General features: G+C 57.9%; 2 protein-coding genes across 5 annotated transcripts; both read left to right on the top strand.

Annotated features, from left to right (window-relative positions):
* The first annotated feature begins 824 nt into the window (after positions 1-824).
* On the top strand, positions 825-3,418 carry ZBTB12 (zinc finger and BTB domain containing 12). Its single transcript, XM_065912272.1, has 2 exons — positions 825-1,242; positions 1,743-3,418. Exon 2 carries the CDS (start codon positions 1,764-1,766, stop codon positions 3,141-3,143), a length of 1,380 nt encoding a protein of 459 aa, XP_065768344.1. The 5' UTR covers positions 825-1,242; positions 1,743-1,763; the 3' UTR covers positions 3,144-3,418.
* A 1,902-nt stretch (positions 3,419-5,320) lies between these two features.
* On the top strand, positions 5,321-18,521 carry EHMT2 (euchromatic histone lysine methyltransferase 2). 4 transcript variants are annotated; one of them, XM_065912594.1, is made up of 28 exons: positions 5,321-5,390; positions 6,037-6,103; positions 6,202-6,420; positions 6,519-6,772; positions 7,536-7,620; positions 7,719-7,759; positions 7,910-8,065; positions 9,672-9,809; positions 9,934-10,048; positions 10,195-10,296; positions 10,523-10,671; positions 10,761-10,904; positions 10,992-11,227; positions 11,307-11,489; positions 11,598-11,680; positions 12,185-12,291; positions 12,378-12,500; positions 12,587-12,688; positions 13,390-13,494; positions 13,594-13,748; positions 13,840-14,007; positions 14,625-14,769; positions 15,146-15,223; positions 15,569-15,684; positions 15,789-15,875; positions 17,332-17,410; positions 17,553-17,728; positions 18,054-18,521. In XM_065912594.1, the coding sequence occupies exons 1-28, from the start codon at positions 5,349-5,351 to the stop codon at positions 18,232-18,234; spliced, it is 3,636 nt and encodes a 1,211-aa protein (XP_065768666.1). In that variant the 5' UTR covers positions 5,321-5,348; the 3' UTR covers positions 18,235-18,521. The 4 variants fall into 4 exon arrangements, with proteins under 4 accessions (XP_065768666.1, XP_065768667.1, XP_065768663.1 ...); XM_065912595.1 differs by lacking the exon at positions 10,195-10,296; XM_065912591.1 differs by lacking the exon at positions 5,321-5,390 and having other exon boundaries at positions 5,824-6,103.
* Positions 18,522-18,697: the final 176 nt, after the last annotated feature.

An 18,697-nucleotide genomic window follows, 5' to 3' on the forward strand; every position in this document is an offset into this window, starting at 1 on the left:
CAAGGAAGAAGGCGGGAAGGGAACCAGTCTTCAAGATGCTCAAAAACGCCGGTGTTGAAGCGCAGAGATGGCAGTCTGGGAGGAAGAGAGAAAGAGAAGGCAACGGGGCAGAACTGAGGGAGGACTTTGTTCAGGGCGATGGAGTTCTGACCTTGTCAGTATGGTGGAGGAGCAGGGGTAGGATGGACGCTTGTCCTACTAATACATATCTTCGCATAATTAGAAAAATTAGTACTAGGTCTATTATATTGTAGGGGATGAACTGGGCAAGGTCATCGACCTTACGAGGGTGTTTGCCGTGGCAAGAAGTTAGAATCCTGAGAATGGAGGGAAGGAAAGGATGGTTGTGATTTGCTAAGATTTTGAGACAGAGGAGAGGAAGTGGAGGATTGCCTGGCCTTGTAGAAAGTTAAAATATCTTTTAGGCCGGGAGTGCTGAGGTGTTTACCAGGTTCAGAACAGTTGCAAAAATCTGAAAGCGTGGCTGGAGGAAGTATGAACAGAATCAACAGGGGAGGAAGGCATAGGCAACCAACAACCAACATCTCGGTAGCCACGGGGCGGTCTGGGACCCCAGGAGGGGCCGTAGCTGCAACTCTGGCTCCGCTTCGCGCAGCTGGGTCAGAGAAGTACCGCACGCGTGAGCAGGTGGCAGCGCCGCCCGCGGGGAGCCAGGCAGGCTGGGAGAGCAGAGGGCGGGGAGCGCGCGTTGGGGGGCGAGGAGCAAGCTGCGCGGCCGGCCGCAGGGAATGGGGAGGGCGGGCCCCAGAGAGCGGGCCTCCGCGCGGCATTTGGCACGCACGCGCAGACGGGCCGCGGGGCCCGGAGGCACAGAGGAGGGGGAGCCAGAAAGAGGGGGGGTGCGGAACGTATTTCCGCTCTGGCGGACAAATAATACCGGCCAAAGGAGAGGCCAGGCCGTCCGGCCCTTTAACCGTGTGGGGGGAGCTGGTGAAGAAAGGGGGGTCGGGAAAGGGGGAATCCTGCTCCTTTAATTCCCTCCCCTCTTCCTCCTCCCCGAGTTCTCGACGACGCCGCCGCGCGCGGGGCCTGGAACACACTGCACGAGCCGCCCCCGCCCCTCCCCCCTTACGCCCACGCGGAGCCGGCCCCGCGCGCGCGCCCCGTGCACCCCCGCGCCTGCGCGCTGCCCAGGCCCTGCCCGTGTGTGGGGGCGCAGTCGGCCCCGGGGGGGGTGGGGGAAATAGGGGGGGGAAAAAACAGCGCGCGGAACCCAGCCAGGTGAGCGGCGCGTGCACTCAGGGTCGTGGGGCGGGGGGGGGGCGTGCCACGGAGTTCTGAACGTGGGGGGGGCGTGCACGGTGCGTGCAGGCAGGGGGGGAGGACGTGAAAGGCGCGTGCAAACGTGCAAGGGGGCGGCGGAGGAATGGGGCAGCGGGTAAAAGGGGCGGGGTGAGAAGAGGCTGCAACCCGGGTCACCCCAGAACCCCAGGCCTCTGCTCCCTCTTCTGCCGACCTTCCCCTGTGGGCGCGGGCTCGCCCCATCATCGCGGGCGGTAGGGCTGGGGGGTGTGGACGCCGCTGCCCCGCCCCCGGGAACCACGCCTCCCTTCTCCCGAAGGGACAGCGCCTCCCCGGGGGCTGGGGAAACTGAGGAAGAGGCTTGAAGACTGGGTGATCTGATGCTGGGGGGCCCTGCCAAGAATGGGAGCGCAAGGCCTGGGGCCTTGGCTTAGCAAAGCCAGAGACCTTTGTCTCTGACCCGTTTCCTTCCCAACCAGGGTTGCCCACCCCCCGCCACAATGGCCTCTGGGGTGGAAGTCCTGCGCTTCCAGCTGCCTGGCCACGAGGCCGCTACGCTGCGGAACATGAACCAGCTTCGCGCAGAGGAGCGGTTCTGCGACGTGACCATTGTGGCCGACAGCCTCAAGTTCCGCGGCCACAAGGTCATCCTGGCCGCCTGCTCGCCGTTCTTGCGGGACCAGTTCCTGCTGAATCCCAGCTCTGAGCTACAGGTCTCACTGATGCACAGTGCACGCATAGTGGCTGACCTGCTCCTCTCTTGCTATACGGGCGCCCTGGAATTCGCCGTCAGGGATATCGTCAATTACCTGACGGCCGCGTCCTACCTGCAGATGGAGCACGTGGTGGAGAAATGCCGGAACGCCCTCAGCCAGTTTATTGAGCCCAAAATAGGCCTCAAAGAGGATGGGGTCAGCGATGCCAGCCTTGTGAGCAGTGTCAGTGCCACCAAATCCCTGCTCCCTCCTGCCAGGACCCCAAAGCCAGCCCCCAAACCCCCGCCCCCGCCCCCTCTCCCCCCTCCACTCCTGCGGCCTGTGAAGCTAGAGTTCCCGCTGGATGAGGACCTGGAGCTGAAGGCCGAGGAAGAGGATGAGGATGAGGACGAGGACGTGTCTGACATCTGCATCGTCAAGGTGGAATCAGCCCTGGAGGTGGCACACCGGCTCAAGCCTCCCGGGGGCCTGGGAGGAGGTCTGGGCATTGGAGGCTCTGTGGGCAGCCACCTTGGGGAGCTGGCCCAGAGCAGCGTGCCTCCCAGCACTGTGGCCCCACCTCAGGGTGTGGTGAAAGCCTGCTACAGCCTGTCTGAGGACGCGGAAGGGGAGGGCCTGCTCTTGATCCCTGGAGGCCGGGCCAGTGTGGGGGCCACCTCAGGCCTCGTGGAGGCAGCAGCGGTGGCCATGGCTGCCCGGGGGGCGGGGGGCAGCCTGGGGGCAGGGGGCGGCCGGGGACCCCTGCCCGGAGGCTTTTCCAGCGGAAATCCCCTAAAGAACATAAAGTGCACCAAGTGCCCGGAAGTGTTCCAGGGCGTGGAGAAGCTGGTCTTCCACATGCGGGCCCAGCACTTCATCTTCATGTGCCCGCGCTGCGGCAAGCAGTTCAACCACAGCAGCAACCTCAACCGCCACATGAACGTGCACCGCGGCGTCAAGTCGCACTCGTGTGGCATCTGCGGCAAGTGCTTCACGCAGAAGTCCACGCTGCACGATCACCTCAACCTCCACTCGGGAGCGAGGCCCTATCGCTGCTCCTACTGCGACGTGCGCTTCGCTCACAAGCCGGCCATTAGGCGGCACCTCAAGGAGCAGCACGGCAAGACCACAGCAGAGAACGTGCTGGAGGCTAGCGTGGCCGAGATCAATGTCCTCATCCGCTAGCGAGGCGGGCGCTGGGGCCCTGGGCGAGGTGGGGAGGGGCTCCCTGGTCCAGGAGAATAGGGGGGTGGGGGGTCGGGGGGCAGGCAGGTACAGTGGGTGCCTGAGCAGACACACAGCAAGGGGCCGAAGATTCCTTGGAGAGAAGACCCTGCCTCTTCAGAAGGAAAGGATGGAGAGAGGGAGAGTTCTTTGAGAAGGCCAAGGGAATAGGGGGTCCCAGAGAAAGAGTTTCTTCTCTTGGAGGTGCATGGATATGTGGAGGGAGGGAAAAGCGCTTATGGAATGAGATGGTGGGGGGTGGGGGGAGAGACTGGAAAATGTTTTATTCCTGGCTAAGGCTGCCCAGGAAGAGGTTCTGACATTTCTTGAAGGGGGGGGGGGGTGCGGGTGGGAAGTGGGAGGGAATCTGGCAGGAGGCAGCTTACCTGCTCCTGCTTGGAATAGATCCTTGGGAGAGGGAGTGGTAGGGGGAAAGGATGACTGAATTCTGGAGAAGGGAAGCGGAGACAGTTCTTGCATGCTGGGGAAATGGGATGGGTACAAGACTCCCCAAAATTCTAGGGAGAACAAAATAAGATGGCAGGTAAGAGAATATGGGGGTGAGCAGCCTGGGTAGATACTGGGAAGTGGGGTACAACAGCAAGAACTACAAATAGTGGTGGGGGTGGGGGGTAGGGCACTTAGATGAGAGTACACAGAAGGGCTGTTGTGGGGGGAGGGAGAGTAGTAGAGACTTATACAGTATTTTTTAAGAAAACAAAACGTATTTTTTAGGATTTTTTCTGGAGTTTGGGGTTTTAGTTTTTCGGCTTTTGTTTTCCACAAAATAAAAAAAAAAACAAACTTTTTTTTCTTTATACTCTGTCTGGCAACTGCGTGTAAATGACTATCCCACCTTAGACCATCCCACCCTCTGATGTCATTTGCTAAGTACTCAGAGGTCACAACTCATGCAGGTCTCATGCCTAAAGGAGCCTTGACAGGGGAAGGGAAATGTGACAGGTGGGCTCCTCTAGCCAGAGACCCTCCCAGTTCTGCATCCTCAATTTCTGTCAGCTCACAGCACAAGTGTTCAGTGATTTTTTGGCAGAGGTGTTAACAGATAACCTGCTCCAGTTGAGGAGTTGGGTATGACGGCTAGGGATGAGCTATAGTTGTGATCACTGTGCCCATCAAAATTGTAAGCAGAAGCCTGTGTTTGAGCGTTTGGTCTGGGGAAAGGGCTCATGTCCTGGAGAAAGCTAAAAACCGCTGTTTGGATTCTGGTATGGAGAAGACTACAATTCCCAGAAAGCTCTGAAACGGTTCTTAACCAGAGAACTACAGTTCCCAGAAGGCCTTGAACTGGCCTCAGGTGCCCTATATCCTAACCATTTGCCTGTGTAGAATATTGCAAGTACAGCTATTTTCCAAACTTTGACCAGATGTAAGACCTAAAGAGATGGTACCCTGAATACTGCTATCAAAGTTCCGTGTCTCGGTGTAATACCATTCGTACTTCCACTACTGGCTGGGCTATGACCCACGGAGTGTCTAGTATGCTTGTAAAGTGTTTGGCAAAAAAAAAGGTTACTTACTAGAGTGTCTGCAGATAGTAATGACTCGGGCCTCTGGGGGCTTACCTGGATCCCTAGTGCACGTGGTAGCTTAACATGTCTGGCATAAACGGGAGACACATTCAGCCCCAGGTTTTCGAAAGGGGTCGCTGCTCCAGGGTACACTGAAGCCGCTTGCTAGGACCAGCTAAGACTAAGGTGTCCTCCGCGCGTCCCCATCGCCCCCTTCTTGCTCGTTAGAGAAGCGAGGCCAAGAGGCCCAGGCTTCAATCCACAGTGACCCAGAAAACTAGAAAGAAACCAGAAGCGGGAGAAGCACACGCGGGTAGGATTGGATATACAGACTAACGAGAGCCGGAAGGCTCAGACGCTCCGCTAATTACCTAAAGCCAGGTGGGAGATGGAGAAGCCACACCTGGACCCAGGCGTGCCTCGCCTTCGGTTCCCAGCAGAGTGAGGCCAGGAATGGCAGCAATTCTCCCCTGCCGCTCCCAGTTTAGGACAGGAACTGCCATCTCCGAGGCCGCTCTCGGGGGGAAAATGGCCAGAAAGCGCGTAGTGGCTCCTTTAAGGCTCCTCTCAGCCCTCCCTCCCAACCCACGTGACCCGGGGCGGCCGCGCGCCGGCTCAGCCCCCCGCGCAAGCGGCGATGGCGGCGGCGGCGGGAGCTGCAGCGGCGGCGGCCGCCGAGGTGCGGAAGGGGAGGGGGAGAGGCGGGTGCATGCCCGCGCGCGCGCCCGGGGGAAGCGCGCGCCCGTGCAATGCTCCGGGGGTGCAACGGGGCCGGGGGGCCCGAGCGAGACTTGCAGCAATCCGGAGGGCCAGCACCGGGGGCGGATGAGGGGACCAGGGGGTGGGAGGTGGGGGGAGTGGGCACGGAGGCGCGCGTGCAGCCGCCGGCTGCCCCCGAGTGGGCGGCGGGCGCCGGGGCCCCAGGAGCACGCGCGAGGGGCACGAGGGGCCGTCCACCAGGCTGGGGGGCAGCGGGCGCTGGAGGGGTTGGTGCCCGGGGTCCCCGCGGCCTGGGGGACAAAGGGGGAGCGGCGCGTGCAGCCGGGAGGAGGGGGCGGGGCCGGGGCGCAGAGGCCCCGCCCCCTCCCCCTCCTCTCTTCTCGGCCCCTGAGATGCGGGGTCTGCCTAGAGGGAGGGGGCTGATGCGGGCCCGGGGGAGGGGTCGTGCTGCCCCTCCGGGCAGCCGAGGCCGCGGAAGGGGGGGGGCCCATAGAGGAAGAGGTAGGCCCCGGAGCCTGCTCTCTCTACCCAGGGCCCAGGCGTCCTGGGCCCCCCAACTTCCTACCGGACTGACCAGCCCTCCTATCCCTTGTGTCCCCTCCCAGGGGGAGGCCCCCGCTGAGATGGGGGCGCTGGTGCTGGAGAAGGAGCCCAGAGGAGCCACCGAGAGAGGTGAGTGCAGTAGAAACGGGCCCTGTTGGACCTTCACCTCCCCCACAACACATGATCTCCTGAGCCCTTAGCCCTGGACTTTTTCTCTTCCATTACAGTTCATGGCTCTTTGGGGGACACCCCTCGTAGTGAGGAGACCCTGCCCAAGGCCAACCCCGACTCCCTGGAGACTGCTGGCCCCTCATCCCCAGCCTCTGTCACGGTCACTGTCGGCGATGAGGGGGCTGACACCCCTGTAGGGGCCACACCACTCATTGGGGATGAACCCGAGAATCTCGAGGGAGATGGGGACCTCCATGGGGGTCGTATCCTGCTGGGTGAGAGGCTGGGGGAGTCTGGGGAGGGGTGAGGGGGGGTAACTTCTGACTCTGCCTTCCTTCTTATCTTGTCTCCTGCTTGCCTGCCTGTTTTCCAGGCCATGCCACAAAGTCGTTCCCGTCTTCCCCCAGCAAGGGGGGTGCCTGTCCCAGCCGAGCCAAGATGTCAATGACAGGGGCTGGAAAATCACCCCCATCAGTTCAGAGTTTGGCTATGAGGCTGCTGAGTATGCCGGGCGCCCAGGGGGCGCCAGCAGCAGGGCCTGAACCCCCTCCGGCCACCGCCAGCCCAGAGGGGCAGCCCAAGGTTCATCGAGCCAGGAAAACCATGTCCAAACCAGGAAATGGACAGGTGAGGCTTAGGGGGATGGCTGTGGGAGTGGGAGAGACAGGGTAATTAACCATAAACCCCTATGGGCTTCTTTTTTTACAATTTAGCTTCAGGTCTTTTCTTATCAGATAGGTGACTGCTTCACATATTTACCAAGGGGCTACTATATTGCAGATTCTTTACTGGGGCTTAATCTAGGAACATACCAGATGCCTATCTTCCTGAGGTTTGTGCTCTTAGGGAGAGGAGACTAGAAGATACAAATGTTGAAAAGTTAATTATGTCGTCATGTCTTAATTACTCTTATGATAACAACTATAGAGACTGCAAACCACCTTTCCTTTCTACCTCAAAGCAAGCCCCAAGGGAACTTCTCCCTCCCTTCTTTGAAACTCTTCCTGCTGTTTTAAAGGTTTTACTGTGAATCTCTACAGAGAAGGAGACAAGGGAAGTAACAAGAGCCCCAGAATCTCAGAATCTTTATGACAGTGTTTTTAGGGCTCTTGATATGTTGTTCTGAGTTTGCTTTGGGTAGCTTTGATCAAGGTCTTAATTTGTGTTTTTCCATGTGGAAAGGAGGGGGCAAGGGGACTGCTTCTGTGTGTAAGAATGGTTGAGTGTTAGAGGGGAATATGGCTTGACATGGTTCTTATTGCCAGAGAACTTTGGATGGCGTTTCTGAGGGTGTGGCTCACCACCCCACCCCCAACCTGGGGCTCTCAGCTCATCCAGACAGAACCTTAGATGCTCCCTGACCCTAAGTGTGCTCCCTCTCGGCCCCCAGCCCCCAGTCCCTGAGAAGCGGCCCCCTGAAGTGCAGCATTTCCGCATGAGTGATGACGTGCACTCGCTGGGGAAGGTGACCTCAGGTCAGTCCCATCCCCCACCTACCTGTGGCTTGCTATGGCCTGTGCTCAGGGCTTAGAGTACCAGCCTCACTCCTTTCTGTCCCTGTCTCTCCTTCCAGATGTGGCCAAAAGGAGGAAGCTGAACTCAGGAGGAGGCTTGGTGAGCCAGGAGAGGCTGGGAACAGGGCCTCTCCCCCTGAGGGCTGCTCTGAGGCAGCCCCAGAGCTGGGGTTCCATCTTACCCTCACGGGAAATGGGTTGGTGAGTTGGTGATGCCAGCAGAATCAATTTTTCTTCAATCTTTTTCTAGTCAGAGGAGTTGGCTTCTACACGAACTTCGGGAGAAGTGACCCTGGAGAAGGGGGACCCTGGGTCCCTGGAGGAGTGGGAAACGGTGGTGGGGGACGACTTCAGCCTCTACTATGATTCCTATTCTGTGGATGAGCGGGTGGACTCTGACAGCAAGGTGAGAGGGAGCCGGCCACTCTCCCAGCCGTGCTCCCCCCGCATCCAGGGCTCATTCTCCAGTCTTTGCTGCCCCACTCTTTCCTCTCTTTCCTTTTCTGAACACCCACTAGTTCACTGCCCCATACTATCTATAACTTATTTCCAGTGTGTGCTCCACCCCATACCATCCCCTTGTCCCTCTCCACAGTGATAATCGCCACCCTGGACTTGGGGTTTAACATCTCGTTTTATGGTTTATTTGTTGTTTGCTTGTTTATTCCTTTGCTTCTTGTTTGGCTTGTTTCACATGTATGTTTGGTTTGTTTCACATGTGTGTTTGCCCATGCAACATAATGCTTAGTCTTGTCTCTTTTACTTTTTGTTTGTTTTATCATGGAATCTTTCAGATACACATAAAAAAATAGAATAGTGAGCCCCCAGGTGGCCATCACCCAGCTCGAAGGATTATCAATACATAGCAGATCTTGATTCATCTCTTCCTCCCTTAATACCTATACCTACTGGATTGGTTCGAAGCAAATGCCAGGCACCATTTCATTTTATCTGGAAACATTTCCATAAGTCTCTCTAAACATAAGACCTCTGTCTGTTTTCAAAAGATTTACAGATGGGTTTTTTTTTTTTTTTTTTTTTGGCCGAATCATGTGACTTACAGGGATCTTAGTTTCCCAACCAGGGATAGAACCCATGCTTCCTACAGGGGAAGCATGGAGACCTAACCCCTGGACCTCCAGGGAAGTCCCTACAAATGATTTTTTAATCCCATCGCCTTGCTACCAGTCAATCTTCGCATTTTCTCAGTTGTTTCATAAATGGATTTTCGTTTGTAAAGTTTCGAATGAGGTCCACACATTGATCTGACTGTTTGTCTTAGGTCTCTTTTGGTATATAGGTTCCCTGCCTTCTAAAAAATAAGCTTTTTTTTTTTTTTGCCATTCATTTGTTAAAGGAACCAAGTCAATTGTCCTGCAGAATTCTTCACACTTAGGAGTTGGCTGAAGTGACATGTAATTCTCTTTCCAGTGTTTCTTCTTGTAAACTCATGGATCTAGAAGTGTGATCAGCCTCAGAGGCCTGTTATTTTTCTTTTTAGTTTGGTAAGACTTGATAGGTGTTTCATGTTGTATCATCAGGTGTTGGACATTTGGTCTTTTATTAGTGAAGTTAAGATCAGTGAATTGAGACGATATCACCCTGATTTAGTTATAGCATTTCTGATTAGCTTTTCATGCAGTGTTTTCAGTCTCGCCTGTTTATGAACTTCATAGAGTTTCATACTATACATTTGTTATCTGGAACTTCTTTTTTTTTCCCTGCTTACTGTTCTGTTGCCAGGATCATCACATTTTTGCATGTCACCATAGCACCTTATTTTTCATTGCTGTATAACATGCCACACCCCCTGTTTGTACCCAGCCTTTCCTTCCTCTCCTGTCCACAGTCATCTTCACCAGGGAATCATCCTTGGGGAATTATGGTTTTCTTGATCACATCTCCTTCTCTGAGTCCCAGGGGTTGGATGTGTCCTACCCTGCCTCTCTCCCAAGTTCTCCCCAAGAGCGAGCTGTGGCCTGGAGGGGGCCACAGCTTTACCTCTCTTCCAGTCTGAGGTCGAAGCTCTGGCTGAACAACTGAGTGAGGAAGAGGAAGAAGAGGAGGAGGAAGAGGAGGAAGAAGAAGAGGAGGAGGAGGAGGAGGAAGAAGAAGAGGAAGATGAAGAGTCTGGCAATCAGTCTGACAGGGTAGGATTGGAGGCCAGTGGCCCCGGAGGAGTGGAGACTACAGGACCGGAGGTCTGAGTCCTCCAAGGAGGAGGGTTACGGGCTGGGGGCCACCCGACTCCCTAATGCTCCTCCTCCTCCCCAGAGTGGTTCCAGCGGCCGCCGCAAAGCCAAGAAGAAATGGCGGAAGGACAGCCCATGGGTGAAGCCATCACGGAAACGGCGGAAACGAGAGCCTCCGAGGGCCAAAGAGCCACGAGGTAAGGAGGCCCCTCTGCTTTGGGGTCCCCTCCTCCAGCCCCCTCCTGGCCCCCAGAGAGTGCGCATGCACACCCACGCTCCGCATGCACCCCCGCGCCCAGGCACCTGTGAGCTCGCACTCTCACTCTCTCTGTCTCTGTGTCAGGAGTGAATGGTGTGGGCTCCTCAGGCCCCAGTGAGTACATGGAGGTCCCTCTGGGGTCCCTGGAGCTGCCCAGCGAGGGGACCCTCTCTCCCAACCACGCTGGTAATTGCCAATTGCCGATTGCCGGGATAGGGAGCCACTAGGGGTGCCCTCAGGGCCGGAGGGAATGGGGAGGAGGGGGACCCTGCTGGAGCTGGGGTGTCCATGACCAGACTTTGGGGGTTCTGGAGCATGGAGGGAAAGTCAGGGTGGGGGTGAGAGGCCCCATGAGGGGTCCTGGAGGGTGAGAGGCTGGGGCTCCCTCAGCTCCCTGTTCCCTCTGTCCAAGGGGTGTCCAATGACACATCTTCGCTGGAGACAGAGCGTGGGTTTGAGGAGCTGCCCCTCTGCAGCTGCCGCATGGAGGCCCCCAAGATAGACCGCATCAGCGAGAGAGCGGGGCACAAGTGCATGGCCACGGAGAGCGTGGATGGAGAGGTGGGCCCGGGGGGTGGCAAACGAGATGCCAGCGCAAGTGGCCCCAGAGCCCAGCCTCACCTCTTGTCACCCGGCCTCGCTGCCCACAGCTGTCCGGCTGCAACGCTGCCATCCTCAAGCGGGAGACCATGAGACCGTCCAGCCGCGTGGCCCTGATGGTGCTCTGTGAGACCCACCGCGCGCGCATGGTCAAACATCACTGCTGCCCTGGCTGTGGCTACTTCTGCACGGCGGTGAGTGACCAGCAGGGCAGCCAGGCGGCATGCCCCCACAGGGGCAGGGGCTTCCGGAGCCTGACCACGTTGTTTCCCCGCCCCTAGGGCACCTTCCTGGAGTGTCACCCCGACTTCCGTGTGGCCCACCGCTTCCACAAGGCCTGTGTGTCCCAGCTAAACGGGATGGTCTTCTGTCCTCACTGTGGGGAGGATGCATCTGAGGCCCAGGAGGTGACCATCCCCCGGGGGGATGGGGTGACCCCACCGGCTGGCACTGCAGCCCCCGCCCCCCCACCCCTGGCCCAGGATGCCCCCGGGAGAGCGGACACTTCCCAGCCCAGGTACTGGCTTCGCCCTTGCCTTCTGTCTCTTCCCTGCGCCGTCCCCATCTGCCCTAGACATCTGCACCTTCTCCCACAGTGCCCGGATGCGCGGGCAGGGGGAGCCTCGGCGTCCGCCCTGCGACCCTCTGGCCGACACCATCGACAGCTCGGGGCCCTCCCTAACCCTGCCCAACGGGGGCTGCCTCTCAGCTGTAGGGCTGCCACCAGGGCCAGGCCGGGAGGCCCTGGAGAAGGCCCTGGTCATCCAGGAGTCGGAGAGGTGAGTAGGGGATGCACATGCAGGCCCAGCCGCTAGACTGGGGCTGGGAGTGTGGATCTGTGGCTCTTGGGGCTGATACTTGAATCTGAGGGGCCCTCACCCCGGCAGGCGGAAGAAGCTCCGGTTCCACCCCCGGCAGTTGTACCTGTCCGTAAAGCAAGGGGAGCTGCAGAAAGTGATCCTGATGCTGTGTGAGTGTCCCCCTTGTTCGTTCAGCAGACCCTACCTGAGCTCGACTTATGTGCCCACCCCTGAGCTCAGGGCCAGGAGGGCAGCCATGTGGGACACAGTCTTTGCCCCAAAGGACTTAGGCTGGTAGGGGACGCAGATACACAGGTCGCCTGTGATGATGGGGACTGTGGTGGCAAGGAGCGCAGAGGCGCTGGGCCCTGTTCTGAGATCTTACGCACCTTCACTCACTTGTGTCTTCCCAGCGGAGACTCAGAGTGGTGAACTGGCTTGCCCAGTGCACAGGGTACTGAGGGGCTGGGGCCATTTGAACTTGGGCAGAGCTGGTGCTCTTAACGTCTTGCTCTCACGAGACTGCCACGGTGGACGTGAGCACAGGGGAGGCCCAGGAGGCGCCCCTGACCCAACTTGGGGTCCTGAGAAACCTTCCTGGAGGAGATGCCACCCCCCCCCCCCAGCCTGCTCACTGCATGTCCCTCTCCCGGTGTGGTGGGCTCTCCCCACAGTGGACAACCTGGACCCCAACTTCCAGAGTGACCAGCAGAGCAAGCGCACACCCCTGCACGCGGCTGCCCAGAAGGGCTCTGTGGAGATCTGCCATGTGCTGCTGCAGGTCAGCGTGGGCCCCACCTGGGACCACTAGCACCCCACCCCACCCCCACCCAGCCCCTTCCTGGTGCCAACAGCCCCTCCGTGCAGGCTGGAGCCAACATCAATGCCGTGGACAAGCAGCAGCGGACGCCACTGATGGAGGCCGTGGTGAACAACCACCTGGACGTGGCTCGCTACATGGTGCAGCGCGGGGGCTGCGTCTACAGCAAGGTGCGTGGCCGGAAGGGCCCAGGCCGGGCTCAGGGGCCGGGCCTGAGGTGCCAGCCTGAGGGCTCATCTGCCCGCATCTCCCCCAGGAGGAAGACGGCTCCACCTGCCTCCACCACGCAGCCAAAATTGGGAACCTGGAGATGGTCAGCCTGCTGCTGAGCACAGGACAGGTGGACGTCAACGCCCAGGTCAGCAGCCTGGTTCCCTTTCTCCCTCGTCCGACGTCTGATCCTTTCCTTGCCTGTCACACTGTTCCACTCTGTTCCTGTCTCTTTTCCCTGCTTCACTTGTATTTCTCTTTATTCTTTTCAGTTTCTTACTGTATTTCTGTACCAGTTTTCAAAATGAGTTGCCGTTTTAATCTCTGAAACTGGCCAGTATTAACTCAGTTTTTCACCTGTTGGAGGTGTTTTAGTCTGTGTTCTCCTTGATCTTTGAGCCGTTCCATCCTTTGTCCAGAAGAAGCCCCTTGCCACAGACTCCTGTGGCTTTAAACTGATCCAGTAGTCTATGAGAGCATCCTTGTCAGCATCCTGCGCCAAGACTCAGACTCTACCACTTTCTAGGAAACTCTGGTTCCTTTAAGTGGGAAATATTTTTTTGGAGACTACAATGATCTGTGTACCTGGGGGTGGTTATTGCTATTGGGATCCCTGCTTCTCTTGTGAGTGGGTAGATCTAGGAAATATATTTTAGAAAGAGAAAAATTACTTTGCAGTCTTGAGCCATAGACACTTTTAGTCCCAGTTTATAAATGAAGAAATTGAGACCCAGAGACCTTAAATTACCTGCCCCCGGACCCCACTGCCCGTGAGTGGTGGAACCGGGACTCTGTGTGAGCAGGGTAGGAGTTGAGTCTCCACCCTCCCCCTTCCCTCCCCACCCTCAGGACAGCGGCGGGTGGACCCCCATCATCTGGGCTGCAGAGCACAAGCACATAGAAGTGATCCGCATGCTTCTGACACGGGGTGCGGATGTCACTCTCACCGACAATGTGAGTGAGGGTTTGGTGGGGATGCCGGAGGTGGGCTCAGTCCTGCCCTGTGCCTAGGTGCCAGCTGGGTTCAAGCCTCGCCCCCTTCCACCTCCACAGGAGGAGAACATCTGCCTGCACTGGGCCTCCTTCACCGGCAGCGCCGCCATCGCCGAGGTCCTCCTGAACGCCCGCTGCGACCTCCATGCTGTCAACTACCATGGGGACACGCCCCTGCACATTGCGGCCCGGGAGAGCTACCACGACTGCGTGCTGTGAGCCCCCCACCCCCGCACACACACCCCTGCACACCCCTCTGCCACCTCTCACGGCCACGCGCCCCACGGGCTCCCTGTCCCCTCCCAGGTTGTTCTTGTCACGCGGGGCGAACCCTGAGCTGCGGAACAAGGAGGGGGACACGGCGTGGGACCTGACCCCCGAGCGCTCCGACGTGTGGTTTGCCCTCCAGCTCAACCGCAAACTCCGGCTCGGGGTGGGGAATCGGGCCATCCGCACAGAGAAGATCATCTGCCGGTGAGCCTGGGCTCTCTCCACACCCAGAGCCCCCTCCCCAGGCCCTTTGGAGCCTCAAAGTCCCCAGAACCACCTCTGTTCCCCCCTGCAACATATATAGCTAGAGTTGCCAGATACAGCAAATAAAAATAGACATCTGGCTAAATTAGAATTTCAGGTGAACAACACATACTTAAAATGTTTAAGAGTGTTCTGAGCAGTATATTTGGGACATGAAAGTGAAAGTGTCAGTCGCTCAGTCCTGTCCTCGTGGACTGTAGCCTGCCAGGTTCCTCTGCCCATGGGATTCTCCAGGCAGGAATACTGGACTGGGTTGCCATGCCCTCCTCCAGGGGATCTTGCCAATCCAGGGTGTGAACCCAGGTCTCCCACGTTGCAGGCGGATTCTTTACTGTCTGAATCACCAGGGAAGCCATGTACTAAAAAAATTATTTCCTGATTATCTGATCTGAAATTCAGATTTTTAACCAAGTGTCCTGCCTCGGATTTGGGAACCTTACTCCCCACACCCGATGAACCCCCAGAACACCCTCTCCCCTCCCCCAGCCCTCTTCTGGCTCCTAGGGAAGCCCTCACCCCTTGCCCTAGCCACCCAGCTCCATCTCCCCTCCTGCCAGGGACGTGGCTCGGGGCTATGAGAATGTCCCCATCCCCTGTGTCAATGGTGTGGACGGGGAACCCTGCCCTGAGGATTACAAGTACATCTCGGAGAACTGCGAGACATCCACCATGAACATTGACCGCAACATCACCCACCTGCAGGTGAGTGGGGCCCTGGGACCTCCTCCCAAAGGGGCACCCAGAGCCACCAAGTGGAGCTGGGCATGTTGTGGGCCAACAAGGGCCTCTGGCCAAGGTGGTGGGGCTGAAAGGGACCTCTGGTGTGGGCTTGCATCCACCTGGGGAGGGGAGCCTTTTTCTAGGACCTGTGAAGCTGTGTCCTATCACATGGGCTCATGGTGGCCCCAGTGATACCCCCATCAGCAGCATTTTGATTCCCCCTCATCCTGGGACCCTCACCACCCCTACCTTACAGTGTGGACCCTAGAGAAAGGACAGCATTTGGGGTGTTTGTGGGGGGAACCTGAGGGGCCTGGGCCAATTCTGGGGGGTGAGCTGACCCTGCCTCCTGCCCCAGCACTGCACGTGTGTGGATGACTGTTCCAGCTCCAACTGCCTGTGTGGCCAGCTCAGCATCCGCTGTTGGTATGACAAGGTATGTGCCCTGGCAACCCACCCGTCCACTCCTCCAAAGGAGCTGGCCTCTGACACCAGCTCTCTGGGGCCTTGTCCTTGCCTTCTATCCTGTGGGGGAAGTAGCAGAGAGGGCAGGGCGAGACCCGAGACTCCTAGGACGTTGCCATGGCAGAGACTTGGCCCAGGTATATGCAAATAAAGGGCGATGGCTGTGGGTTTCCTGTTGGATGAACTCAGAGTATACGTGGCCTCCCTGAGTCTGGGGTGGGGTCAGCGGTGGATTTCTCGGTGAAGTCTTGGGAGTCCTGGGCAGCTGAGGGGGGCACCACACAAAAACCATTGTTGTCCTCTCCCTTGACCCCAGGATGGGCGTCTACTCCAGGAATTTAATAAGATCGAGCCCCCGCTGATTTTTGAGTGTAACCAGGCATGCTCCTGCTGGAGGAACTGTAAGAACCGAGTAGTGCAGAGCGGCATCAAGTGAGTCCCCGCCCCTCGGCCCTCCTCACCCCCCTTTCTCCCTTCTCTCCCTTGGGAAGCTTCCACGTCACCTCCCTCAATACCGTCCTCTCTCCCACCCCCAGGGTGCGACTGCAGCTCTACCGAACAGCCAAGATGGGCTGGGGCGTCCGAGCCCTGCAGACCATTCCCCAGGGTACCTTCATTTGCGAGTGAGTAGTTGAGGGGGAGGGGTACTTTGGCTTCTGGGGGCACAGGGCTGGGTGCGGGGCCACGGCTGACTCCCAGACATCCCTCTCTGCCCTCCTCCCTAGTGGGTCCACCTGGCCAGCCTCCTCTGACCCCCATCCCTAAGCCTCCACTCTGCCCAGGCCACAGGGCCTGTGTCTTTCCCTCCCCATCGGTATCTTTCTGAGCCTCACACTCCCTCTCCCCTACCCTTCTCAACTGGGGAAAGCCCCAGTTTTAACAGAACAGGGTTTGAGCCCCATTCTGCCATTGGATGTCCTTGGCCAAGTTCACAACCTCTTTGAGCCTCCTTCTTCTTGTCTGCAAAATGGAGGTGACAACAACTACCCTTCCGTCCACCTCCTCAGGAGCCTCAGGCCTGTCCATCCGTCGGTTCTTTCTCTTCCCAGCATCTGTAACTTCTCCGTGTCTCCTAGCTTTTACCCCATGGCCTTCAGACTTAATTTTCTTTGGCTTTAAAAAAAAAAAGTCATTCAGCTCTATTTGGCTATTTAAGAAACCATTCATTTTTCCTCCATCATGTCATCTCTCAGTTTGACTCAGACAAGCGGCCTCTTCCTGCTGGGTCTCAGTTCCCCCCCATCCACTCCCTGCTCATCCCTGCCCAGATCTGCCTTTACCCTCTCCCTCTGCTGATGCTTCCTGTCGACAGTCCCCACACCCCGACCCCTGTGTCTCAGTCTGCATTCTCCTGGTATCCGCCACCCCTTTAGCTCTGGCTCCCATGACACCATCCTTACCTGCAACCCATCCTTTGTTCCTCTTCACCAGCTCCTCTCCCTCTGCTTTCCAAACGTGGGTGCTTCCTCCTCAGTTCTTCACAGCTTCTGGGGCTCCATCCCTTCCTGCAGTCCTCACTTCCCTCCTGTCCTCAGCCCGACCTTGCTGGGTGATTCCTCGTCCTCCCCACGTCCACGCCTGAACAGATTCCCCACCCAGGCCCACTGCCAAGATACTCATCCCTTCATCCCAGAGGCTTGGCACCTCCATGCTCTTCTGAACCATCCTCTGGTGCAGCTTGAACCTTCCCTTTAGCTACCCCACCACTGCTACTCCAGTGGCCCCACACTTCTGACCCCTGCCCCACACTGTCGGTCCTGCCTGTTGACCCAGCTGTCCGGGGGGACCCCAACTGGCCAGAGTTTGTTTTCTGTGTACCCTCACGTGCCTGTGTCCCCAGACTCCTCTTCCTGATCCCTCTTCTGGATGGTGACCTCCCACCCCCTCCCTCCCACATTATGTCTGCTATCCTTGGGTCACCCACCCCAGCCATGTGGATCTGTGAGATTCACGGACAGTGACTGGGGCAGCTGACAAACAGTGAAAGAGGAATCCCGGGCTGTGGGGAGAGAGAGGGCCTAGAGCCTACTTCTAGTAATTCCCTGTTCACCTCCAGAACCACCGCTTCCTGCCCAACAGGTATGTCGGAGAACTGATCTCTGATGCCGAGGCTGATGTGAGAGAGGATGATTCTTATCTCTTCGACTTGGACAACAAGGTGGGCAGGAGACCCTTATGCCCTCCTCCTCTCAAGCAGCAGATGGAAACCTGGGGAGGAGGGACCGCATGATCAGTGGGGCAAGGAGGTTGGCCAGCCAACAGGGTGGTGGTAGATGTGATGAGTGATGCTCCCCCCTCAGGATGGAGAGGTGTACTGCATCGATGCCCGTTACTACGGCAACATCAGTCGCTTCATCAACCACTTGTGTGACCCCAACATCATCCCTGTCCGGGTCTTCATGCTGCACCAAGACCTGAGATTTCCACGCATCGCCTTCTTCAGTTCCCGAGATATCCGGGCCGGGGAGGAGCTGGGGTGAGGCCTCCTGAGGCTCAGCCAGGGGTATGGGGGATGCAACAAGCCCCAGACCAAAAGCAGAAGGCTGGCAAGTGCCTGGTTTCCAAGCATGGATTAGAGCAGAGCCTCTCTGAAGTCACTGTAGACAGAGTCCTGAACCTCAAGGATTTGGGGTCAGTAGGTTCGGGGTGGGTCGTGAGAGCCTTCACTTTTAACAAGGTCCCAGGCAATGCTGGTGCTGCCGGGGCATTTGAACCTAGGAGGGCTTAGAGCCCCTCTGAAGATGGGTGTGGGTGCTCTGGTGTGGGTCTGGGCCCCACAGATTGCTCGTGCTCCTCGACAGGTTTGACTATGGTGACCGCTTCTGGGACATCAAAAGCAAGTACTTCACCTGCCAGTGTGGCTCTGAGAAGTGCAAGCACTCGGCTGAAGCCATTGCCCTGGAGCAGAGCCGCCTGGCCCGCCTGGACCCACACCCCGAGCTGCTGCCTGAGCTCAGCTCCCTGCCCCCTGTCAACCCGTGAGATGGTGAGATCGGACCACAGCCTCCATCCAGTTGGACGGCCACCAGCTCAGCAGCCACTTCTGCCGCCTGCCCACAGCCCACGCCTGGGGGCTTTTACTGTTTCCTCTTTCCCTTTCCCCTTCACACATTCCTCAGCCAGCTCCCAGCCAGGCCCTGGAGGTCTGACAGCCCCTGTCTCCCAGAGCTGGTTCTTTCCTGGGAGGGTGACTTCAGGGCTGGCCACCCGTCCCCCCACCCCCACCCCGCGCGCTCCACCCACCCCCATTCCCCACCCTCAGCTGAAGTTTGATGAAATTGAGCCTCTGTGCTAATTGATTTCCTTTGTTCTCAATAAATGTTGAGTTTATAATAAACTGGGTGACTGTTGGCGGAAAAGCATACACAGCCCGAGGGAATGTGGGTCCAAGGGGCAGAAAGGGGTTGGGAAGGAGGCTGGGCAGGTGTGGCCAGTGTGGATAGCC

Source organism: Muntiacus reevesi, chromosome 20, assembly GCF_963930625.1.
Source record: "Muntiacus reevesi chromosome 20, mMunRee1.1, whole genome shotgun sequence".
In the NCBI taxonomy this organism is placed as follows: domain Eukaryota; kingdom Metazoa; phylum Chordata; class Mammalia; order Artiodactyla; family Cervidae; genus Muntiacus; species Muntiacus reevesi.

What these genes read in the sequence shown, in the direction of transcription:
- ZBTB12 (XM_065912272.1), top strand. Translation starts at nt 1,764, where the DNA reads ATGGCCTCTGGGGTGGAAGTCCTGCGCTTCCAGCTGCCTGGCCACGAG.
- EHMT2 (XM_065912591.1), top strand. Translation starts at nt 5,824, where the DNA reads ATGCGGGGTCTGCCTAGAGGGAGGGGGCTGATGCGGGCCCGGGGGAGG. An exon ending in TGGGGGTCGTATCCTGCTGG is followed by an intron (nt 6,421 to 6,518) that starts GTGAGAGGCTGG and finishes CCTGTTTTCCAG; the next exon opens with GCCATGCCACAAAGTCGTTC. An exon ending in TGAACTCAGGAGGAGGCTTG is followed by an intron (nt 7,760 to 7,909) that starts GTGAGCCAGGAG and finishes ATCTTTTTCTAG; the next exon opens with TCAGAGGAGTTGGCTTCTAC.